Genomic DNA, 26601 nt, shown 5'->3' on the forward strand with positions numbered 1-26601 from the left:
ATTAACCACATGGTCTTACCGTGAAGCATGGGATGCCTGTAACCAGTGAGTAGACCAGCAGTGGGGGTATCTTGCTGGTTTCATCCGGGCCGGGGTAGGGCTTGGAGAACATCTTGTCGTAGCAGAAGAAGCCCTGGATGTGCACGGGGAACGTGTCTGTGTACTCAAAGTAGTACGCCAGGAGAACCGTCCCTGCCATGATCACCAGCTGGAAATAGAACATGATCCCCGCGTTAGGCAAGAAGAGGAGGAGGAGGTGGCGGAGGAGAGGAAGGAGGGAGAGTCAAGTCCCGGTTCCCCTCATCCACAGAGAGAGGCATAGGAGTGATGGGAGCGAGAGAGAGGTCCGGTGAAGAGATCAATAGAGGGAGAGAGCACCTACTGTAAGCCTGACCAGTGCAGCGGGAGACAGAGGAGTGTGTGTGTGTGAGAGAGAGAGAGAGAGAGAGAGAGAGAGAGAGAGAGAGAGAGAGAGAGAGAAGGGAGCAATTACAGGGGAGAGGAGGAAGATGGAATAAAGACAGGAAAAATAGAATTCTACTGCAACATGAAGAGAGAAAACAAAGAATATCAGAGAGCAAAAGAGAGACTGGGAGTGAGGAGGGTGAAAAGAGTGTGAGGTAGAGGTAGAGGGAGAACTGCTTGCATTGGTATCGGTGCCGGCGCGCCTGAGTCTACTACGGAGGAGCAGTGGGTGTATTTTTGGATGCTGTGTGTGAAGAGTAGTGTGAATGTGATCATAAGCATCCCCCAAACCAGTTATATGAGCTGACATCCCCTGTGACTGATTGATGTCTGACTCCAGGGTTTTTCTTATATAGGCAAATCCATGGATATCAGAGATAATAATACACTACTGAGATATCAACTCAATTGCAAGTCGTCCTACAGTTTAAAAAATATATATGAAAATGCTGTCTACATGTAATATTTTCCCCCATATTGAATAGACCAAAATATACTTTTCTATTACCTTTTGTATCTCATGGAATGTACACTGTACAGTAGTATGGTGGAATGGAGCTGCATCTGACTTAACTCAAATACACAAAACAAATCCTAGCTGTATGGCCTCGTTTATCATGGAAGTGAAGGGATAGTAATAGCCCCTTTCCTTCCACTTAGCTAGGGACATGGTGCTGGGTGAGGGGACATGTTTCAGCTTCACACTCCCTTAGGATATTATCTGTGCTCCATCTCCCTCTGACCATAGACACTGCAACACACACACACACACACAAACACACACACACACACACACACACACACACACACACACACACACACACACACACACACACACACACACACACACACACACACACACACACACACACACACACACACACACACACACACACACACACACACACCAGGGTACTCAGATATTTATATATTTTTGGATTTGTTCAGAATCCTCTTCACTCTCTCTACCCTCCCTTGAGAGAGAGACATGTTATGCCATGTGCGGTTGTCATGGTGAAGAATGTAACGGTAGAGATGAGTTCACAATATTGTGTAATTTCATTTCCTCTCAACAGGATTTATGATTGCATAAAGTGTGAAGGTATAGTATATTTAGGTTAGTGTGATCTTGTCCACATTCAGAAGGATTCAAGGGAGAACATTGTAAGAGTAATGAAGACCAGCAGCATCACTGAAAGATACATAAGAACTAAACAAACTCATATACTTTAGAAATGGCATTATATTAAAGTATACTGTTTATTAACTGTATGTTCTATCCTGACAATGAGTATGCGGAGTAGGTTTATGTTTAAGTAACACATCTGCAATAGTGTAGCCTATTCCAGATACAACATTAACTTATCAACAATGATACCCAAAGCCCCTGATTTATCACATCCCAAGCCAATGTTATTCTCTCATTGTGTATCTTTATCCCCAACAGCCTGGAGAGAAACAGAGATATTTTGAAGTAGGAGTGAGTCATATCATTTCCCTGTACCATTATTTTACATATGATCTGGGAGGGATTTGAATCATTACATTCTGAGAACTGTCCATCTCACAGTAATGCATTTGAAAGACATCTGAGAAAATGTATGGCATTGTGTTATTAGCAGTACATCGTTCAATAAGACAGTAACAGTAGTGAGGACATTATGCCCATTCAGGTGGCCTCTTGTCCAAATCCAGTTGTGAGTTTGTTGTTTTTTGTGCCAGTCTCACTTTCATCTGACTCGTTGGACCGGTGATGTTCAGACACATTATGTACACCCTGACACCTCCTCAACCTCCCTCTGCTGCTCTCTCTCTCTCTTCCTCCCTCTCTCACACTCAATCACTGTCTACAGTATCTCTCTCTCTCACACACACCAATCTGCTTGTATCTGACTGGTCCAGCTGTGCTGCTGTCAGAGCTCATGTCAACCAATCCCTGGTCAGTCATAATTCGTAACCTGTGATTGGATGGTCACAATGTGAAACATGGCAGTACTGTTTACAATGTGGGTCGGTCCCATTTAATATTAGCCAGTATGAAAAAAATCCTTTAAAAAGGGGCAGAATAGTTAAAAAAATATATAGATATTGTTTTCCACTTTATGAGGTCAAAATAACACTCTGAAATTGTGAAAATGATAATGCACTTACTGTGTAAGAGCTGTTGAAAAAAAAAATGGAATTTCAGCCTGTTCAGTTGGGATGGTGTTTTTTCTTCTTCCAGGAAATGATGGTTCCGTTAGCCTGGAGGAAGAATTTGCACACTGCAGAGTGACAGGCACCTCTTCTCCTCTATTCTAAGATCATTAAGTGTTAATTGACATGGACCTAGCTGAGGACCCCCCGCAGAGCGCAGCGCCCAACTAGAACGCTCTTCCCTTATTCTTAGTCACACACTTCTGGGTCGTGGCCAGAGACTATCTAATGTGATGATGAATGTTAGAACAGTGTGTCCTCTTCATTAAGCATGCTTCAGAAGACTGAATAGTTTAAAAGATCTACATTTGAAACTATTCTGTTTCCGAGCCTAAGCAAGTGGACATTCGCTCAGGTATCCTGACTGTGGTTATACAGTTATACAACTATGTTCTCCTGATCAGATGTTTTGTAGGGAGCTATTGTGCTAGCTAGTCCCACTTTAGTGTTGTTCTAGCGCTGTTATGTGTTGTTTGTGGTGGAATCGTTTCAAAATTACCTGCATCCCTCGCAGAGAGATACTTTTCTTGCTTGGGATCTTGCATTGTTAGCACTCAAACACAGGGGGAGATAATTGTCATTACCTTCAATGACCACAGTTTGAGTAGCAGTCGTGACACCCACACTGCTGAACACAGTTACCCTGTCGTACCCCTTTTCAACAAAGGCTGGCCTGTCATGCACACCCTCACAGCACCAGTATTCAAAATGACACAGACAGGAAGCAATTTAGCCTTTTTCTGAAAATACTGTTCCACCTTGCTTAAGTACGAAGTTAGGAATTTCACATTGTGTGTATATATTTTCCTTTCAACATGTCCCATGTCCCTGTCTTTCTTCATCTTCCTCAAATTTGAACCTTTTACTTTCCCCTCTCTCAACCCCCTGATTCACCTCCTAAAATACTCTTTCTCCCCTCAGTCTCCCCTCAGGTTTCACTGTTCTCCACGTCTCCTCCCCTCGTATTTTCCCAGCTGTTCTCTAGCATAGAATGCTTTAACTGTGGTGAATATTTCATAGCTGTACATCTGTGTTCAGGACAGACCAGAAAGACAAAGTTCTTGAAGACACCATTTAGACTACGCCAATAAACTCAGGGAATACTCCATCACTCTCACCCCAAGCTTCCAGATAAAACATGTATCTTAGTCCTAACTCCACATCCTAATCCTAATCCTTGGGTGTAATCCCAAATCTTTTCTTTTGTCCCTTTCATTTAAAAAAATGATTGTAATCCATGTTCCCTATAATAATGATACAAGAACTCAGATCAAGACTGGATTGGTAAGGGCACGCTGTTGACACTGAATGTACAGAACATTAGGAACACCTTACTAATACTGAGTCGCACCTCCTTTTGCCCTCAGAAAGCCTTGATTTGTTGGGCCATGGACTCTACAAGGTGTCGAAAGGGTTCCACGGGGATACTGGCCCATTTTGACACCAAGTTAGTTGTGCTTCCCACAGTTGTGTCAAGTTGGCTGGATGTTATTTGGGTGGTGGCCCATTCTGGTACACACAAGAATCGGTGAAGCGTGAAAAACCCAGCAGCACTGCAGTTCTTGACACACTCAAACTGGTACGCCTGGCACCTACTACCATACCCCGTTCAAAGGCACTTAAGTATTTTGTCTTGCCAATTCACCCTTTGAATGACACACATACACAATCCATGTCTCAAGGCTTAAAAATCCTTCTTTAACCTGTCTCCTCCCCTTCATCTAAACTGATTTAAAGTGGGTTTAACAAGTGGCATCGATAAGGGATCATAGCTTTCACCTGGATTAACCTGGTCAGTCTACAGTGTGTCATGGAAAGAACACGTGTTCCTAATGTTTTGTACACTCAGTGTATCTCCCTAAAGAGTACATAATATACTATTATTGACCTGTGTGCCTGCCATTCATGTGTAAGCAGGCCTGTATGTTATATGATGTTTTATGAATGTTATGGGGGATTACAGATGTAGGATCTTAATTTGAGCCAGTTTTCTGCAGCAGGAAAATAATCCTGCAGCAACAGAAAATGTGAATCATTATGTGGACATTTTTGTAGGGGTTGATGCATTTTTCATGAGAGAAAATCAATTCTGACATTTTTAAGTGGAAATGACTGTCACGTTCTGACCTTTATTTCCTTTGTTTTGTCATTATTTAGTATGGTCAGGGCGTGAGTTGGGTGGGCAGTCTATGTTTGATTTTCTATGATTTGGGGATTTCTATGTTTCGGCCTAGTATGGTTCTCAATCAGAGGCAGGTGTCATTAGTTGTCTCTGATTGAGAATCATACTTAGGTAGCCTGGGTTGCACTGTTTGTTTGTGGGTGATTATCTATGTTGATTGCTTGTTTCAGTGCAGTTTGCATTTAGCTTCACGGTTGTTCTTTCGTTTATTGTTTTTGTATAGGGTTTCAGTGTTCAGCGTTTTCTGTATTAAAATTAATGATGAACACATACCACGCCGCATTTTGGTCCTCCGATCCATCTCGCCTCTCCTCTTCAGATGAAGAGGAGGACGACCGTGACAATGACAAACTTTAGAAGCCTTTTTAAGACTCAAATACACTTTGCTAGTTTGCATTTCCTGCTGGGCAGAAAAAATCTCGGCATCAAAAGAATGAGGAAATTAAGGTCCTACATCTGTAGAGATGCTGTTTGCTTTTCAACGTGCTTTTCTCTGCCTCCATGTATGATGCATTCTCTCCCTCCATTTTATAGTACACGGTCTAACCTTACTCCATCACTCCAAGCTCTGCTGACAGACCCCACCCCCCACTGAGAGGACAACTTTGCAGATGGACTCCCATGCTGAGTGGACAAGACTGTGTAGCGTGATGCTCACTACCACTGACCACCATACTCTAACACAGGGTCAGCTGAAATATTTGTACATAGTTTTGTCTCAACGTACAGTATGTTTTTCTCAGGAGGAACAGCCATGTCCCTTGGTGCTGCTAAAGCAGTGTGCTCTGAAAGAGCAGTTTTGTGTTTAGCTGGGTGGGGTGGGCGGGTTCAGATGGAGAGCTGGGCACAAGGGCCCACGTCAAACACATGCTGTCCATTAAGAGCCCCCAACAGCCTTCCACTCTACTGTCATCACACACGCTACACTGAACTGCCCAGACATGACAGGAGACATGGGGAGAGAGGAGGGGGAATGCAGGGAACAGGTGCAGGACTAGGGGTGGTGGTAGCAGCAGAAGTCCCCTCTCTCCCCCTTCCACAGTCACAAAAATAACATTCACTAAGGACCAGGTCCAACGGTGAGGGTAGAGGGCACAATAACAGATGATTTTATGATTCACTAAGTGTGTAGATTAAAGAAAATTCCCTTCAACTTGCTTACCTTACCCTATGTGCATACAAGTGTTTGTGTGTGTGTTGGTGTGTGCTGAATCGCATGTTGAGCTGGGAGGCTCCTCTGTAACTGACTGTAAAGTGGGCTGGGAGGGGGGCTCAAATGGACGTTGTGTAACCTTTAAAAACACACACCCATCTCCAGGGTACTGACCAATGCATGTGGAGAAGAGAGATCACTCCTGCCCTTCACACTATAAGACACGATGCAACAACACAGAGACGGTTGTCACTGGCATCCTCAGTCTAAGGACTTGGTGTTGCCCTCATTACATACAACTTAATATACTCCTATTGTGTGTCAACAACCAAATCTCTACTAGGTAGATGTTCCCATCCATGCAGCTGACAGCAGGTCAGTGTTAATTATAGCTCAGCTACAGACTACAGTAGAGTTGGCAGGGCTGTGGTCTAATCCTGATCTCAGGCCTGTGCCAGACAAACAGGTGAGCTGAATGGGAGATTAGTGAGGCTGGAATGGAGATATTTTTCTTCAATCAATCTATACTCTTAATTTTCTTTAATCCTTTCTCTTCATTTCTTTCATAAGATCCATCTCAACATCTATCAGACTCACATGTTGAATAGCTAGCAACATTAGAGATAGTACTTTTTGCTCATTCTGCCAGCCAGAAGCTGATCATGTGACTATTAGACAGAGCAGATAATAGTCAATAGAAACGTGTGAGTGTGAGAGAGTGTGAGTGTGAGAGAGAGAGACAGACAGAGAGAGAAACAGAGACAGAGAGAAAGAGAGAGATGGAGAGAGAGACAGAGAAACAGAGAGAGACAGAGAAAGAAACAGAGACAGAGACAGAGAGAAAGAGAGAGACAGAGAGAGAGACAGAGGGAGACAGAAAGAGAAAGAGCATGAAAGCATGAGAGAGCAAAATAACGGAGATGGAGGAGGAAAAATAGATGGACGAGGAGGGATGGGAGATTAAATTAACAGGAAGTATGTCTCACTGTGCATTGTTGGGTCTGTACAGATCCCAGTGGTGGGAGGAAGAAGGGAAAGCAGAGGAAGAGGAGGTGTACAAGGATGGAGGGAGGAAAGAGGACGGGATGGCGGGGGAGTGGAAGGGACAGGAAAAGAGAAAGGTTGAGAGGGGGTGAGTGAAGAGAGAGAGAGGAGAGTGAAAATGGCATATGAGAGGTACTGTAGCATGGAGAGGTTGGTAGTTTGGCATGCTTTCAGAGCTGTGTGTGTGTGAGAAAAGGGGAGAGAGAGAGATAGAGAGATAGAGGGAGAAAGAGTAAGAGCGAGAGAGGAAGAGAGAGAAAGAGGAAGAGAGAGATGACCGATCTGTGTGAAATAGTGGAGGAGGGGGAGAGTAGAATGGGTACAAAAGAGAGAGATGTGAGCTGAGCTTAGATCGTCCTCCAGAAAACATCTCTAGGGCTCCTTCTTGAAATATCTCTTTCTCTCTGTTTCTGATTTTCAATCTTCAGAGAAAGGGGAGTGAGGGGAGTGCAGAAAGTTATGCAGCCAACTGCTTAAGGTGTTTCCAAATATTCTATGTTTTGAAACACATTTAATCCCAAATGAGGTATTATACATGAAACACTAAAAGGATGGGGAACTTTGACAAAGTGATACTAAGAGACCACATTCACAGAAGATTGATTGACAGCTGGCTACAGCGACAACAATCACCTACTTCTCTTTCATATTGTCTGAGATCCCTAAAGATTGGATAGCTGCCGTGTTCATCCCTCTCTTCAAACGGGGAGACACTCTAGACCCAAACTGTTACAGACCTATATATATCCTACCCTGCCTTTCTAAAGTCTTCGAAAGCCAAGTTAACAAAACAGAACACCGACCATTTCGAATCCCATCGTACCTTCTTCGCTATGCAATCTGGTTTCCGAGCTTGTCATGGGTGCACCTCAGCCACGCTCAAGGTAATAAACGATATAATAACTGCCATTGATAAAATACATTACTGTGCAGTTGTCTTCATTGACCTGGCCAAGGCTTTCGACTGTCAATCACCTCATTCTTATCGGCAGACTCAACAGCCTTGGTTTCTCAAATGACTGCCTCGCCTGGTTCACCAACTACTTCTCAGATAGAGTTCAGTGCGTCAAATTGGAGGGCCTGCTGTACGGACCTCTGGCAGTCTCTATGGGGGTGCCACAGGGTTCAATTCTCGGGCCGACTCTTTTCTCTGTAAGTATCAATGATGTCGCTCTTGCTGCTGGTGATTCTCTGATCCACCTCTACGTAGACGACACCATTCTGTATACCTCTGGCCCCTCTTTGGACACTGTGTAACAAACCTCCAGACGAGCTTCAATGCCCTACAACACTCCTTCGTGGCCTCCAACTGCTCTTAAACACTAGTAAAACTAAATGCATGCTCTTCAATCGATCATTGCCCACACCCGCCCGCCCGACTAGCATCACTACTCTGGACGGTTCTGACTTAGAATAAGTGGACAACTACAAATACCTAGGTGTCTGGTTAGACTGTAAACTCTCCTTCCAGACTCACATTAAACGTTTCCAATCCAAAATTACATCTAGAATCGGCTTCCTATTTCAAAACAAAGCCTCCTTCACTCATGCTGCCAAACATACCCTCGTAAAACTGACTATCCTACCGATCCTCGACTTCGGCGATGTTATTTACAAAATAACCTCCAACACTCTACTCAGCAAATTTGATGTAGTCTATCACAGTACCATCCGTTTCGTTACCAAAGCCCCATATACTACCCACCACTGCGACCTGTATGCTCTCGGGTATGAAGCGAGTGCCAGCCAACGTCACCAAACCCACTGGCTCTAGGTCATCTATAAGTCTTTGCTAGATAAAGCCCTGCCTTATCGAAACTCACTGGTCACCATAGTAGCACCCACCCGTAGCACGCGCTCCAGCAGGTATATTTCACTTGTCATCCCCAAAGCCAACTCCTCCTTTGGCCGCCTTTCCTTTCAGTTCTCTGCTGCCAACGACTGGAATGAATTGCAAAATAAAATCGCTGAAGCTGGAGACTTAGATCTCCCTCACTAACTTTAAGCATCAGCTGTCAGATCAGCTCACAGATCACTGCACCTGTACACAGCCTAACTGAAAATAGCCCACCCAACTACCTCATCCCCATACTGTTATTTATTTTTATTTATTTTGCTCATTTGCATCCCAGTATCTCTACTTGCACATTCATCTTCTGCACATCTATCACTCCAGTGTTTAATTGCTAAATTGTAATTATTTTGCCACTATGGCCTTTTTATTGCCTTATCTCACTAATCTTACTTCATTTGCACACGCTGTATATAGATTTTTCTATTGTGTTATTGACTGTACGTTTGTTTATCCCATGTGAAACTCTGTGTTGTTGTTTATGTCGCACTGCTTTGCTTTATCTTGGCCAGGTCGCAGTTGTAAATGAGAACTCGTTCTCAACAGGCCTACCTGGTTAAATAAAGGTGTTCTCAACAGGCCTACCTGGTTAAATAAAGGTGTTCTCAACAGGCCTACCTGGTTAAATAAAGGTGTTCTCAACAGGCCTACCTGGTTAAATAAAGGTGTTCTCAACAGGCCTACCTGGTTAAATAAAGGTGTTCTCAACAGGCCTACCTGGTTAAATAAAGGTGTTCTCAACAGGCCTACCTGGTTAAATAAAGGTGTTCTCAACAGGCCTACCTGGTTAAATAAAGGTGTTCTCAACAGGCCTACCTGGTTAAATAAAGGTGTTCTCAACAGGCCTACCTGGTTAAATAAAGGTGTTCTCAACAGGCCTACCTGGTTAAATAAAGGTGTTCTCAACAGGCCTACCTGGTTAAATAAAGGTGTTCTCAACAGGCCTACCTGGTTAAATAAAGGTGTTCTCAACAGGCCTACCTGGTTAAATAAAGGTGTTCTCAACAGGCCTACCTGGTTAAATAAAGGTGTTCTCAACAGGCCTACCTGGTTAAATAAAGGTGTTCTCAACAGGCCTACCTGGTTAAATAAAGGTGTTCTCAACAGGCCTACCTGGTTAAATAAAGGTGTTCTCAACAGGCCTACCTGGTTAAATAAAGGTGTTCTCAACTAGCCTACCTGGTTAAATAAAGGTGTTCTCAACAGGCCTACCTGGTTAAATAAAGGTGTTCTCAACAGGCCTACCTGGTTAAATAAAGGTGAAATCAAAAAATGAACAAAAAAACTTCCTGAATGCAAAATGGTGGAATGCTTCAATCAGGAATGTTTTAGAGCCTCTTTGATGACACAAACTAGGTCCAGGAGAGATACTTGTGTAGTGTAAAGAGACGGATTTAGATTCTAATCAAATCATCAAATGCAATTTTATTCGTCACTTCGTAAACAACAGGTGCAGACTAACAGTGAAATGACTTCTTACGTGTCATTCCCAACAATGCAGAGAGAAAGAAAATAGAGAAACAATAGCAAAGTAAAACACATAATAAAAGTAATAATAATGAGTAACGATAACTTGGCTATATATACGAGGTAGAATGACTGAGTGGATGTGCAGGGGTACGAGGTAATTGAGGTAGATATGTACATTTAACTAGTAACTAAGTGATGTTATGATAGATAAAAGTAGCAGCAGTGTATGAGATGAGTCAAAAACAGTTTGTGCAAAAAGGGTTGAGGCAGATAGTTAAATAGTTAACCATATAGCTAGCCAGACTAACTAGTTAGTTGTCTCATGGCTTGGGGGTAGAAGCTGTTCATGGTCTGTTGGTTCCATACTTGGTGCATCGCTACTGCTAGCCATGCGATAGCAGAGAGAACAGTCTATGACTTGGGTGACTGAAGTCTTTGACATTATTTAGGGCCTTCCTCTGAAACCGACTGGTATAGAGGTCCTGCTTGGCAGGGAGCCCGGCCCCAGTGATGTACTGGGCCGTACACACTATCCTCTGTTGCGCCTTGCCGTCGCATACCAAGCAGTCGCCATACCAAGCGGTGATGCAGCTCGTCAACATGCTCTCAATTTAAATCTCTCTTTAAGAGATGTCTCCCACACTAGCTCCAGAGGTAGTGTGGAAGAAATCTACATCACATACCGCCCTCTGAATGGTACAGTGTAAAGACAACAGCTCTCCCACACCACATGTCCATGCAAGAATTACCTTAATTACACCAATACCAGTAGGCAGCACTTTTGCTTTGTGAGCCAAATTTGTGAATCATTGCGTTAATCAAGTCTGCAACACTATGTGCAACATGGTTTAGATGAGAAGCTCCTGTATAGTTTGAATTGCTATCCTCATTTTGTTTGTCCATATACAATGACATTAACAGTATGCTAATAGCTACACTCCCACATGAAGCAGGAATGTGGCTTTGGCCACACCACATCAAAGGCTTGTGTAAATAGAAAAGTTGCTAATCTGATAGATCTCACTAGACATATTTTACTCATGTAAATCCACCTTTAATATACACTCCCCTATGTATTTATTAATATTTATTTGGACAGTGCAGCTAGAAAGTTTAATTTGGCTCTATGCTCCAGCATTTTGTATTTGAAATAAAATGTTTAATACAAGGCAACAGTACAGAATGTCACCTTTACTAAGAATTCAAGGCACTCCTAACCAGCATGGCTACCACAGCATTCTGCAGTGATATGCCATACCATCTGGTTTGTGCTTAGTGGGTCTATCATTTTTTATCAACAGGACAATGACCGAAAACACACCTCCAGGCTGTGTAAGGGCTATTTGACCAAGAAGGAGAGTGATGGTGGGCTGCATCAGATTATCTGGCCTCCACAATCACCAGATCTCAACCCAATTGAGATGGTTTGGATGAGTTGGACAGCAACGTGAAGGAAAAGCAGCAAAGAAGTGCTCAGCATATGTGGGAACTCCTTCAAGACTGTTGGAAAAGCATTCCAGGTGACTACCTAATGAAGCTGGTTAAGAGAATGCCAAGCGTGTGCAAATCTGTCATCAAGGCAAAGGGTGGCTACTTTGAAGAATCTAAAATATATTTTTTATCTGTTTAACACTTTTTTGGTTACTACATGATTCCATATGTTATTTCATAGTTGTGATGTCTTCACTATAATTCTACAATGTAGAAAATAGTAAAAAATAAAGATAAACATAAAGTAGGTGTCCAAACTTTTGACTGGTATTGTATATGTTTTACCATTTAGAAATAAAAGCACTTCATGCATCAACTCTCCCACCACACCCAAGTAGCGCAGCGGTCTAAGTTCGAATTTTTTAGCAAATTTATTAGAAATAAAAAACTGAAATATGACAGGCACAAAGACCACACCCCCAATACATACTTTTTGGAGGGTATGATATTTATGCCTCTGTAACTTTCTCACTCATCATTATTCAGAATTAATTCCATGAAACATTCACTTCTATTGGGTACAACATAATCTGAAACAAAACCAAAACAAACAATGAATTTGTCCAAATACTTCTGAAATAGGGACCTCCGAATCACAGTCTTTCACCAGTCATTCATGCTTCTCTCATTATTTTACTTGAACTACTATTTTCCCTTCCACAGTGCAGAGCTGGTGAAAACACTGTGCTCAAGCTGGACTGGCTGGCTGGCTGGCTGAGTGCTGAGTGCATTCTCCCTGCTTTGATTCAGAGGCCAAAACATAATGCAGGGGCAGCTCTTTAATGGACATTTACCAGATGGCAACCAAAGGAAAAGTCCGTTTTTCTTTGTGTCTTAGGGCTCCAGCTGATCACAGCACTCTAAAAAAATGTGTGTGTGTGTGTTCTTTGTGCACTTCACTTGAAAGACTCTCTCCGACAGGTGTTACCCACCATCACACACTGGGGTTATTTTTAGAGACAGAGGAAGCAAAAGAGAAGGAAAGGTGTTTTTTCACCTATTTAAAGTGTTAATGAGGTGTGTGTGTGTGTGTGTGTGTGTGTGTGTGTGTGTGTGTGTGTGTGTGTGTGTGTGTGTGTGTGTGTGTGTGTGTGTGTGTGTGTGTGTGTGTGTGTGTGTGTGTGTGTGTGTGTGTGTGTGTGTTCTTCTGAACAATAATTAAAATTCTATGAAAATGAAGGCAACTCGTTTTAAAATTGACAGATGTGGAATATTCATTACCGTAAATTGTCACCATTACCATTCCTTGTCCTTACTGTGAATATACCAACACAACAAAACTGAGCTTCATTGGCTAAATACAACATTAGCAGGATATAAAGACAAATTGACTCTGGTTGGACACAAAACCATGACGATACAGTATTACTGAGCTTCCAAAAGCAGCTCTGAAAGCCTTAACAGTACATCAACAGTGCCCTCTGGTGGGTATAGAGTCCTATAGAGTCCTCCCATGGAACGCCGAGGGGAATGGTCCATCACACTGCATGTGGTGAGAGATAGATGATGCCCACACACAAACACAAAATGAGTACTGCTCATTATGAGTACTGCTCATTATGAGTACTGCTCATGCCAAAGACATTAAACACCCCTGCAGTCACGGAAATCTCCAACGTGATTCTGACTCATAACCATTCAGTCCATAACAGTGGCTGAGAAACGTGGGACAATAAGAGGGGAAAGCACATCATGTATAACAGAACGGGTCATTTAACGTCCAAATAAAACATTTGAAACATTGAGAGTAAATCAGTTATCGTTGCTTTTTAAAAATGTTAGAGTAGAGTGTGTGTAGAGCATATTACTTGAATACTTCTTTGTGGTTGAAGTTTTTGTTCATTGAAGTTGATGTTTCCAACTATTCGGCTAGGTTATTCCTGCTTCCATATTGCAGCTGCAGCCATTATACAAAACACATTCCCACACTTCATAAACTGAATCTGTGACCACCCATACATGGTGCTGTGTGGACAGGACACATCAATATTAGGTTACAAGACGCACCACACACCCCAATCACATGACACCGGCTGTCCAATAGCAGTACATCCAAAGCTATCAGAGGGGCATGGAGGGGGACTTTGTATTTCCTCCTCCATTGGTCTGGATAACTGTTTATGTTAATGTGGCCTTTACAACCCAAAAGCTGAGTTCTCTGCTACACCTGATTACTTATACACACTCAGTGGATTATTTCCTAAAAGCATGTCTGTGTTCTGACAATGGCATTTCCATGCATCCTTTGTAGCATCCCAGTGCTGAGAGAAACTGACCCGTATATAAGCGCTATTGATGTTGAAATTCACATTCAGATAGAAGAGACGGGAGGAGATATCTATTTCTAATAAATGTCTATGACTTTCAGGGAGGGGGAGAGAGAGAGAGAGAGAGAGAGAGAGAGAGAGAGAGAGAGAGAGAGAGAGAGAGAGAGAGAGGCTAAAGCCTGCATAAGAGGGTAGGTAGTGGATGAAAGGAGGTAGAAGAGAGAGAGAGAGAGAGAGAGGCTAAAGCCTGCATAAGAGGGTAGGTAGTGGATGAAAGGAGGCAGAAGAGAGAGAGAGAGAGAGAGAGAGAGAGAGAGAGAGGCTAAAGCCTGCATAAGAGGGTAGGTAGTGGATGAAAGGAGGCAGAAGAGAGAGAGAGAGAGAGAGAGAGAGAGGCTAAAGCCTGCATAAGAGGGAAGGTAGTGGATGAAAGGAGGTAGAAGAGAGAGAGAGAGAGAGAGAGAGGCTAAAGCCTGCATAAGAGGGTAGGTAGTGGATGAAAGGAGGCAGAAGAGAGAGAGAGAGGCTAAAGCCTGCATAAGAGGGAAGGTAGTGGATGAAAGGAGGTAGAAGAGAGAGAGAGAGAGAGACTAAAGCCTGCATAAGAGGGTAGGTAGTGGATGAAAGGAGGCAGAAGAGAGAGAGAGAGAGAGAGAGAGAGAGAGAGAGAGAGAGAGAGAGGCTAAAGCCTGCATAAGAGGGAAGGTAGTGGATGAAAGGAGGTAGAAGAGAGAGAGAGAGAGGCTAAAGCCTGCATAAGAGGGAAGGTAGTGGATGAAAGGAGGTAGAAGAGAGAGAGAGAGAGAGAGAGAGAGAGAGAGAGAGAGGCTAAAGCCTGCATAAGAGGGTAGGTAGTGGATGAAAGGAGGTAGAAGAGAGAGAGAGAGAGAGGCTAAAGCCTGCATAAGAGCGTAGGTAGTGGATGAAAGGAGGTAGAAGAGAGGGAGAGAGAGGCTAAAGCCTGCATAAGAGGGAAGGTAGTGGATGAAAGGAGGTAGGAGAGAGAGAGAGAGAGAGAGAGAGCGAGAGAGAGAGAGGCTAAAGCCTGCATAAGAGGGTAGGTAGTGGATGAAAGGAGGCAGAAGAGAGAGAGAGAGAGAGAGAGAGAGAGAGAGAGAGAGAGAGAGAGAGAGAGAGAGAGAGAGGCTAAAGCCTGCATAAGAGGGTAGGTCATGGATGAAAGGAGGTAGAAGAGAGAGAGAGAGAGAGAGAGAGAGAGAGAGAGAGAGAGCGAGAGAGAGGCTAAAGCCTGCATAAGAGGGTAGGTAGTGGATGAAAGGAGGCAGAAGAGAGAGAGAGAGAGGCTAAAGCCTGCATAAGAGGGTAGGTAGTGGATGAAAGGAGGTAGAAGAGAGAGAGACAGACAGAAAATGTATTCAGCTGATTGGTTTCCATGGAAACGGGCTGATGAGGTGTGAGTCTAAATAAAAGAGCAGGTCCTGGTTCAGTCTAAATCACTGTCTGTCTGTGACACACCGCTGGGGAGGGGAGGGGAGGGGGACAGGGAGAGGGACAGGGGAGAGGGGAGGTAAAATGGTTGGGTCTCAGTCAGACCACACTGTCACATCTTCTACACTCACTCACTGCTTCCTCACATATTGCACATTATGATTCCACAAATCCCACATATCATTACAACTGTACTGAATACCACAAGGTATGTAGCACTTCATTCCTCATACAATTCTTTTCACCTTACATGTCATACATCACACCTCACATATAGACCTCACATATTTCACATGACACAGAACACCTTGTACCTCAAATATCGCCTATTCCACCTCACATTAAATATGTATGAGGGATGGCACAGTGGACTAAGGGAGGGCTTTTATTGTGGACCATAATCTAGCAGCATAGAGACCTTCAATACCCTCTGAGTAATGTAGCTCCCACAGCAATACGGGACACGCCTACGGGAGAGACCTTCAATACCCTCTGAGTAATGTAGCTCCCACAGCAATACGGGACACGCCTACGGGAGAGACCTTCAATACCCTCTGAGTAATGTTGCTCCCACAGCAATACGGGACACGCCTACGGGAGAGACCTTCAATACCCTCTGAGTAATGTTGCTCCCACAGCAATACGGGACACGCCTACGGGAGAGACCTTCAATACCCTCTGAGTAATGTAGCTCCCACAGCAATACGGGACACGCCTACGGGAGAGACCTTCAATACCCTCTGAGTAATGTTGCTCCCACAGCAATACGGGACACGCCTACGGGAGAGACCTTCAATACCCTCTGAGTAATGTTGCTCCCACAGCAATACGGGACACGCCTACGGGAGAGACCTTCAATACCCTCTGAGTAATGTAGCTCCCACAGCAATACGGGACACGCCTACGGGAGAGACCTTCAATACCCTCTGAGTAATGTAGCTCCCACAGCAATACGGGACACGCCTACGGGAGAGACCTTCAATACCCTCTGAGTAATGTAGCTCCCACAGCAATACGGGACACGCCTACGGGAGAGACCTTCAATACCCTCTGAGTAATGTTGCTCCCACAGCAATACGGGACACGCCTACGGGAGAGACCTTGTCCTGTGTGTGCGCGCTTGTAGTCTGTATGTGAGTCTGTGTCGGTGTGTGTGTGTGCCTGACAGTGTGTGCAGAGCATCCAGTACCTATACAAAACACAGTTAGCTGTGATATCACTAAATACTTCAATGGATCAGATGCAAAGACTCGTATAAACAGGAAGCAGAGATCACATATTGTAGCAGTGTGAAGACAGGAAGCTCCATCTGAACAGATTACATACTATAACAACTATTTTATACCCACTTGATCCATGTTACTCCGTCTCAGCCATGGCAGAGAGACCGTGGCAGTGAGGTGGATGTGTGTTGAGCTGACAATATTTACAACATTTTCCACTGAAGCTAAATATGAGAAAGTGTTCCCTGGCTGCTGGACAGCAAACAACAGCCAATTGAGGTCAAGTAGTAGAATGAATGGAGCTCATTGAGCTCTGAGAGGAGGGGAGGGGGGGTGAGAAACTGAATATGGGGAAGGTTAAGGGATACGGAAATTCCCCATAAAGAGATATCATCAACCAGCATGAAGAGGCCCTACTGGACCCATGAGGAGCCAGAGGGTCCATCAGCTCCTCCCAGTAGTGTCATTTTAGCCAATCAGGAAAAGAAAGACTTGGCAACTCACCTCAACAAACAAGAAGCAGGGAACTATGGAGCTGCTGCTCTTCAAACCCGGCTTCTCCTCCTCCGCTGCCATCATTCTCTCGTTCTCTCTCTCTCCTGTCCTCTCTCCAGCACTCTCTCTCTCCTCACACCTGTGAAGGAAAGAGCATTCCAGGTCAGTAAGAGTTGTCTTGATCTAAAGGGAGCTTGAGGCTCAAAGTACAACATTATGTTTTATCCCATGACAAGAATGTAGCGTTGGATGGAACAATGGGTCTTGATGTTCTTATACAGAATAACAATTTTGTTTACATGTTACCTCTGTGGCCATGAGACAAAGTGCAAAGAGCCTACCCCCCACCCACACACTCCCTCCCACTCTCCTCAACAAACACAAAGAAACAACTAAATAGTATAAAATAAGCCTATCAGTGTGCAGTAATGAGCCTCTCCCGCAGTCCTGATGAGTCAGTGCTGAAATGAAAATACAGATTGTGTCTAACACTGAATGCCACTATAATGAATGGAACCTTTATGAGTTAGAATAAACATAAATCCAGCCAATACACAACACAACATGGAAATAGCATATCTTAATGATGCATGCTACAAAGTAGTCTTAGATTAGAAATATGCTCTTGACATTTGCATAATCACATTTATGTTCTCATCTATACTGAATTAGACTATATTCCAACCAAGGCACAACCCTCTGTCTGCATGTCTCATTCAATGTCATGTCTACACGCTTTACACCACAGGTAAGGGTGCTCTCGAGCGGCTAGATGTTCTTTACCGTTCGGCCATCAGATTTGCCACCAATGCTCCTTATAGGGCACATCACTGCACTCTATACTCCTCTGTAAACTGGTCATCTCTGTATACCAGTCGCAAGACCCACTGGTTGATGCTTATTTATAAAACCCTGTTAGGCCTCACTCCCCCCTATCTGAGATACCTACTGCAGCCCTCATCCTCCACATACAACACCAGTTCTGCCAGTCACATTCTGTTAAAGGTTCCCAAAGCACACACATCCCTGGGTCGCTCCTCTTTTCAGTTCGCTGCAACAAACACTCAAACTGGACAGTTTTATCTCAATCTCTTCATTCAAAGACTCAATCATGGACACTCTTACTGACAGTTGTGGCTGCTTTGTGTGATGTATTGTTGTCTCTACCTTCTTGCCCTGTGTGCGGTTGTCTGTGCCCAATAATGTTTCCACCATGTTTTGTGCTGCTACCATGTTGTGTTGCTACCATGGTGTGTTGTCATGTGTTGCTGCCTTGCTATGTTATTGTCTTAAGTATCGCTTTATGTAGTGTTGTGTCTCTTGTCTTTATGTGTGTTTTGTCCTATAGTTATATATATATTTTTGTATTTTATTATTATTTCTTAATATTTTTTTTATTCCACCCCCGGTCCTGCAGGAGGCCTTTTGCCTTTTGGTAGAATAACAATTTGTTCTTAACTGACTTGCCTAGTTTTTGTAACAGTATTTTTATTGGAATTTCACCATTTTCACCCATATTAAGAGATACAACAACAGAGACAAAGCACACAGAAAAAAAACAAGAAAAACAGCACCCACTTACACATATCTACACACACACACACACACACACACACACACACACACACACACACACACACACACACACACACACACACACACACACACACACACACACACACACACACACACACACACACACACACACATGCAAATACACATATATATGCATACACACACACACATACACACCCATACATACGTACACCATTTTCCTCTTCCCGCTCGGTGCTTCTCTCACCCCATCACCATCATTGCGTCTCTCAATACATACATTTTAAACAAACTTACAAACAGAAATTAAACAAAAAAGCTCAGTTTAAACCAAGAAGTTAGGTTCCACACATGGAACGTACAGTGTAGTTCTGAAATACATAGATCCCCGCCGTTCTAAGAGAATCCTTGCAGCATAATAGCTGATACCTCAGGTTCTAGGTAATTTAGATAAGGTTCCCATACTTTGTAGAACTGGTCTGTTTTAGAATGCAATGTACATGTCAGATATTCCAGAGGCACCCATTCAAATAGAATCTTATGCCAATCTTTAATAGAAGGAACCTTATCACTAATCCACTGTAAAAGGATGTTTTTCCTCGCTGCGAAGGTAAGGATGTTGTAAAGCCTCCTTTTACCCACAGAAGTCATGCCTACTAGGGAGACCTAACAGTAAAGAAACTGGGTCCAATTCTACATCAACCCCTAGGATCTTTTCAATTTCTTGCAGAACACCAGACCAGTATCTTTATATTTTGGTACATGACCATAAAAAATGTGTTAGGGTGCCTGTATCAGTTTTGCATTTAAGACACTGAGGGGAAGAGGAAGTGGGGCTAAAAGCGTGTCTGCGATTTGGGGATATATGCAATCTGTGTATTATTCTTAATTGGATTGCTCTAGTACGATTACATATAGATATTGTTTTTGCATATCTCCAAATGTCCTCCCACATCTCTTCGTCAATAGTAACAGACAATTCTTTCTCCCACACTTGTTTCACCCTCTGTGTGTTGACAGCAGAAAAGGACCTTAAAGTATCATAAAACAGACTTACAGACATTTTCCTTTGTGGGAAAAAAAAGGATTCTTTCAATGACAGACACATCAGGGTTACCAATTAAGGTGGTGCTCTTCAGAATATAATGTCTTACTTGTAGGAAGCGGAAAAAGTCCTGCTTTGGGAGTCGATATTTCTCGACCATCTGCTCAAATGACAACAAAATCTTATCAGCAAATAAATCATTTAGCCTGCGTATGCCCTTATTAAGCCAAAAGTTAAAGCCAGCATCCAGCAATCCTGGACTGAAATCTGGGTTGTTAAGAATTGGGGTAAGAGCAGAGGTTAGTTTGGACCTTCCCAGGAAGCGTTGAACTGACCTCCATACTTTGAGTGTGTTAAGTGTAACGGGATTATTGCAGTGATCTTCTACAGACTTGAAACTTCTGAAAAATAAAAGATCCTGTAAGGGTATTTTGAAAGAGAAGTCTCAATGTCTAACCAAATAGAGGAGTCACAATTTGTGTTCCAGTCAGAAATATAACAAAGGTGGGCACACCATTGATAGAACCTGATATTGAGCAGGTCCAAGCCGCCCATAGAACTTGGCAGCTGCAATATTTCCATCTTAAGTCTTGGCTTGTGTTTACTCCATATAAAGGAACTTAGCCATCCATTTACATCCTTTATTACCTTATTGGAGAGTAATACTGGGATCATTTGGATTGGGTAAAGTAGTCTAGGTAAAATGTTCATTTTCAAGAGGGATATTCTACCCAACCAAGAAATTGGGAGAGAGTTCCAGCGCTCCAGATCTGGTCTTATTGTATCAAACAAGGGAACAAAATTGGCTTTGTACATTTGCTGGAATTTAGGAGTTACAAATATACCCAGATACATGAAACCTGAGGGAGACCATTTAAAAGGGAAGGAGGGAGAAGTATTAGGTACAGAGTGTAGGCTACCAAGTGGCATAGCCTCTGACTTAGTTAGGTTAATCTTGTAGCCTGAGAATTCGCTGAATAATTCAATAATATTAATAAGAGATGTAATTGAAGGGACTAGAGATGAATATCAGGACATCATCAGCACACAAGCTTATTTTATGGTGAACATCACCAATGAGCAGCCCCTGTATAGCAGGCGTTACCCTGATGGCCTCAGCCAGTGGTTCCATAACGAGTGCAAAGAGGAGGGGGGATAAAGGACAACCCTGTCTGGTACCTCTGTGTATAGAGAAGCTATTTGACCTTAGCCCATTAGTAAGGACAGCAGCCTGAGGATCATCATATAAAACTTTCACCCATTTTATAAAGTTGTCCCCTAGACCAAATTTATTTAGAGCAAATAATAGGTAAGACCACTCCACACGATCAAATGCTTTCTCAGCATCTAGGGAGAGCACAAGACCATCCACAGCACTTTGTTGGTAGGCTTGAATTACATTAAGAAGCCGCCTGACATTGTTGCGTGACTTACGGCCTGACTTGCCTAGTTAAATAAAGGCGAAGTAAAATGAAAATACACTGTATCCCCAGCAGAATTACCTTGAGGGGAAGAATACAACAAGCTAGCCTTATCGGTTCAAGGCAAGGCTAAGGGACAGACAGGAACAATGCAAACTGGACATGGTGCTCAGTCAGTGAGGAGTCTCCTGAGCTGGGACCTGAGGTTTTCCCTGACTACAGGAAAAACTACAGGCCCTAGTCATAGGCTATTGCGAGTCAGGTGGTCAGGTGAAACGCAGGGACCTTCTTACGACCATCCAACCTCTGTGTACCAGAACTCCTCCTGAAAAGATCCTATAGCTTGGATCTGGTCTGTGAGAGTTCCCATTACCCCCACTGACAGTCAGTCTGGCAGGATGTCAGAGAATAGGCGGTGAGGATGAATAAGGAATGACACTGGGCTCTTAGCAGCAGAGAGAACGAAGAGAAGCAGGGCTGCTTTTAGAAATATCTCTCTCTCTCAAACATCTTGTAGCTGTGACTGAACAAGCTGAAGCACCAGGTAAGGGAAAATCACACAGGGTATTTTGGTGATCCTGCTCTACTGATCCCAGCAGCTGATGGGCAGTGTAATGCAGCCTGAGGGGACGGCCAGGTGTCTAACGTCCCTAAGATCAGGATGCCAGGAGGAGGATGAGAGCAGGTCAGAACACAGGTGTTGCTATTTGAGATGGAACAGTGTCTGTCAAAGAGAAAGCCTCTGTGTCCACATGTGCTACATACCGAATAGAAAAGATGTAGTATTTTGTAGAAACCTTTTGGGTGGGCAGGGAGGAGAGAGAGGAGAGAGAGATTTGTCGAGGAAGATAAAAGTAGGACACCAAGGGCAATTTTACCCAGAGATAGGAGAGAGAGTGTTGTTTGTTAGCATATGCCTGCCTGCGCATGCGTGTGCGTGTGTGTGAGTCCAGCTGGATTTGATCTGAAAGGGAGGCAGGGTGACAGGAGTCCTGATCTTGTTGGCTTGCCATCCGTCAGAGAGCCCAGCCAGCCTGTCATCACTGAGACACTGCAGCCCACAGACACACACGCAAACACAAAAGTGAGAGAAATTGAGGGAAGAGAGGAAAATACCAGGGAAAGAGAGAGGGAGGAAAAAGAATAAGAGAAGGGGGTTAGGAGGAAAGGACATCTGATGGGAATGAAAGGATGAGGATGAGGTTGTTAATATGAATAGACTAGTGACTAGTTAGCTGACACAGAGGAGGAGGAGAACTATACAATATCCTGCTGGTCTGAATCTACAGTCATAGGAGAGGAGCCCAAGAAACCATATGTCCACTCTCCTCCCTCAGACACACACACGAACATGCACGCGTGCGACACACACGCACAGGCACATGTACAGACACACACCGCCTGGGGACACAAAGGCTAATTGGACACTACAATCTGGATCACGGCTGCCTTCACGTCCAGCTATTTCTACCACATACTGAGAGATACTACACACAAATATATAACAACTGCACAGATATATATTGTAATATTCTATATGAACATAAAAGAGCAAAGTACAATGTACAGTGCCTTCAGAAAGTATTCATACCCCTGAACTTATTCCACATTGTTGTTACAGCCTGAATTCAAAATGGATTCAATATTTTTTTCTTACCCATATATACACACAATACCCCATAATGACAAAGTGAAAACATTTCAGCAAATTGACTGAAAATGAAAAATCTCATTTACATCAGTATTCACACCCCTGAGTCAATACATTTTATAATCACCTTTTGGCAGCGATTATAGCGGTGAGTCTTTCTGGGTAAGTCTAAGAGCTTTGCATACCTGGATTGTACAATATTTGCACATTACTCTTTTTAAATTCCTCAAGCTCTGTCAAGTTGGTTGTTGTTCATTGCTAGACAGCCCTTTTCAAGTCTTGTCATAGACTTTCAAGCCTATTTAAGTCAAAACTGTAACTAGACCACTCAGGAACATTCAATGTGGTCTTGGTAAGCAACTCCAGTGTATATTTGGCCTTGTGTTTTAGGTTATTGTCCAGCTGAAAGGTGAATTTGTCTCCCATTGTCTAAGTGGGACCTTATACTACCCACCACTGCGACTTGTATGCTCTAGTCGGCTGGCCCTCGCTACATATTCGTCGCCAGACCCACTGGCTCCAGGTCATCTACAAGTCTATGCTAGGTAAAGCTCCGCCTTATCTCAGCTCACTGGTCACGATGGCAACACCCATCCGTAGCACGCGCTCCAGCAGGTGTATCTCACTGATCATCCCTAAAGCCAACACCTCATTTGGCCGCCTTTCGTTCCAGTACTCTGCTGCCTGTGACTGGAACGAATTGCAAAAATCGCTGAAGTTGGAGACTTTTATCTCCCTCACCAACTTCAAACATCAGCTATCTGAGCAGCTAACCGATCGCTGCAGCTGTACATAGTCTATTGGTAAATAGCCCACCCTTTTCACCTACCTCATCCCCGTACTGTTTCTATTTATTTACTTTTCTGCTCTTCTGCACACCAATATCTCTACCTGCACATGACCATCTGATCTTTTATCACTCCAGTGTTAATCTGCAAAATTGTAATTATTTGCCTACCTCCTCATGCCTTTTGCACACATTGTATATAGACCCCCCCTTCGTTTTCTACTGTGTTATTGACTTGTTAATTGTTTACTCCATGTGTAACTCTTTGTTGTATGCTCACACTGCTATGCTTTATCTTGGCCAGGTCGCAGTTGTAAATGAGAACTTGTTCTCAACTAGCCTACCTGGTTAAATAAAGGTGAAATAAAAAATAAAATAAAAAAGTAGTCTATCAGCAGACTGAACCAGGTTTTCCTCTAGGATCTATTCCATTACTTTTTTATCCTAAAATACTCCCTAGTTCTTGCCGTTGACAAGCATACCCATAATATGATGCAGTCACCACCATGCTTGAAAATATGAAGTGAACCATTGTGCTGAATTTGCCCCAAGCATAACGCTTCGTATTCAAACAGGATGCATGTTTTGGAATATTTTTATTCTGTACAGGCATTCTTCTTTTCACTCTATCATTTAGGTTAGTATTGTGGAGTAACTACAATCTTGTTGATCCATCCTCAGTTTACTCCTATCACAGCCTTTAAACTCTGTTTTAAAGTCACCATTTGACTCATGGTGAAATTCCTGAAAGGTTTCCTTCCTCTCCAGCTACTGAGTTAGAATGGATGCCTGTATCTTTGTAGTGACTGGGTGTATTGATACACCATCCAAAGTGTAATTAATAACTTCACCGTGCTCAAAGGGATATTCAACGTCTGATTTTTTTTTACCCATCTACCAATAGCTGACCTTCTTTCTGAGGCATTGGAAAACCTCCCTTGTCTTTGTAGTTGAATCTGTGTTTTAAATTCACTGCTAGACTGAGAGACCTTACAGATAATTGTATATGTGGGGTACAGAGATGAGGTGGTCATTAAAACATAATGTTAAACAATATTATTGCGCACAGAGTAAGCCCATGCAACTTATTATGTGACTTGTTGAGCAAATGTATACTCCTGAACTTATTTAGGCTTGCCATAACAAAGGGGTTGAATATTTATTGACTCAAGCTTTCATTTTTAATTAAATTGTAAATGTATTTTCACTTTGACATTATGGGGTATTGTGTGTAGGCCAGTGACAAAACAATCTTCATTTAATCCATTTTAAATTCAGACTGTAACATAACAAAATGTGGGAAAGGTCAAGGGGCGTGAATACTTTCTGAAGGGCACTGTATATGGCAGTCTGGTTGATCCTTTCATCCTTGAATGTAGCCATCCCCCTGATGGGGATATTACTCAGAGAGGTACAGGGTAGTATATTCAATGTGTTTGTACAGTCCAATGCAGCATTTACATGGCACTGTCTGCTTCTTTCTATCACCCTTTGTGTGGCTATCCTGTGCTGCTGAATACTCTCCTATTACCAATCACGTTCAAAGAGATCAGTCCAAGTCCCTTTAATCACTGCACTGTTGTCTTGGTGCATTACCAAGGTGTGTGTAGTTAGCATGCAGGATGGTAGTATGTTGAGTGTGTGTGCCTTGCTCTTGACAGACATGTTTCACTCAAACCAGACCACATGCTGAATCTGCAGATATCCTGTGTGCAGAATACATGAACACACACACACACACACCTTCACTTACATGCGGTAATAACCCCCCCCCCCCCTACCTACACCGCCCTATTAAAGCGTGAAGTGGGATTGTCTCTCTGGCAGGGGGGGGGGACCCTAATAGGATTTCAGAACGCTAGGTTATTAGAGCTTCCCTTTGGGGAATACCATGGTGAAACATTCCTCACCGCCACAAAAACACCAAAACACTCTCACTGCCTCTCTGCATCAGACCACATTCTGAACCATTGACATACAGCGCAATGTTAGCATGCTAATGCTCCTCATACTGCAACCCATGCAGACAGAGGAGAGGAAAACAGACGGAGGAGAGGAACCCCCCCCCTTACCTTAGACACCTCGCTGCTGCCTAGCTCCTCTGTTGCTGTGGCACCAGATTCCTACGCGGAGGCCATATCAGATGAGGGAAAGTGTAGTGAAAATCTCCCCACCCAGCTGCCTGTCTATCTCTTCTCTTCTTCTTCTTCTTCTCTCCTCCTCCTCCTGCTCCAGAGTGAAGCGTGGTGTTGGAGCTCCTCAGACAGACACACGCGCACGGAGATAAAGAGCGCTAGCGACTCCCCAGCCCTCCTCACACACTCGACACACTCCCCCTCTAATTAGCCACTTCAAATAAGCAGCCTGGGCTAATCAATTAAGTGTCGGGAATTACTGCATGTGCTGCGCTGTCTTCCAATACAGACCGAGAGGCAGCGTGTGTGGAAGATTGTGTATTCGTGTGTGAGTAAGAGAGAGAGAGGGATGTGTGGTATCTGTGCCACTAGAGAGAAGCTCATTTGTATTCAAAACTGGTTTCCTTCCATCCCTCTCTCTCTGTCCTCCCTCTCTCTCACAGTGAATGAGGGAGGGAGGGAGGGGATGTAAACCCCAAACAGAGTGGTGTGTGTGAGAGAGAGAGAGAGAAGGATTGAGGGAGGGGGGAGCTCAGGTGTGCCTCTGTGTCGGGCTGCAGCCTGCCTGCCACAGGGCACACAATCCAATGAATACATGGCTATTGATCTCGTGCTGGTGTGGGTTTAATACTGCAGGTCAGGACTGATAAGAGATAGGGGCTGGCTGCCTGCCTGCCACTGTTAAACAGGACAGGGTCAACAGCCAGAGGGGAACTGTTAT

At 43.6% G+C, this 26601-nt stretch overlaps 1 protein-coding gene across 4 annotated transcripts in view; it reads right to left on the reverse strand.

Moving 5' to 3' along the window:
- The window catches only part of LOC109893442 (phospholipid phosphatase-related protein type 5-like), a 61700-nt gene extending 35495 nt beyond the window's left edge, over nt 1-26205 (reverse strand). Inside the window, exons 1-3 of one of the 4 annotated variants that reach the window (XM_031834478.1) lie at nt 25818-26204; nt 17297-17426; nt 20-208 (exon numbers count right to left, since the gene is read on the reverse strand). In XM_031834478.1, the coding sequence (XP_031690338.1) occupies nt 20-208; nt 17297-17371 (264 nt within the window). In that variant the 5' untranslated portion in view covers nt 17372-17426; nt 25818-26204. Of the gene's footprint in view, nt 1-19; nt 678-17296; nt 17427-25817 lie in introns of those variants that run through there. The other 3 variants (XM_031834476.1, XM_031834477.1, XM_031834479.1) reach the window with 3 other exon arrangements.
- Between the last annotated feature and the right edge of the window lie 396 nt (nt 26206-26601).

This window comes from Oncorhynchus kisutch, linkage group LG10 (assembly GCF_002021735.2).
Source record: "Oncorhynchus kisutch isolate 150728-3 linkage group LG10, Okis_V2, whole genome shotgun sequence".
Lineage (NCBI taxonomy): Eukaryota > Metazoa > Chordata > Actinopteri > Salmoniformes > Salmonidae > Oncorhynchus > Oncorhynchus kisutch.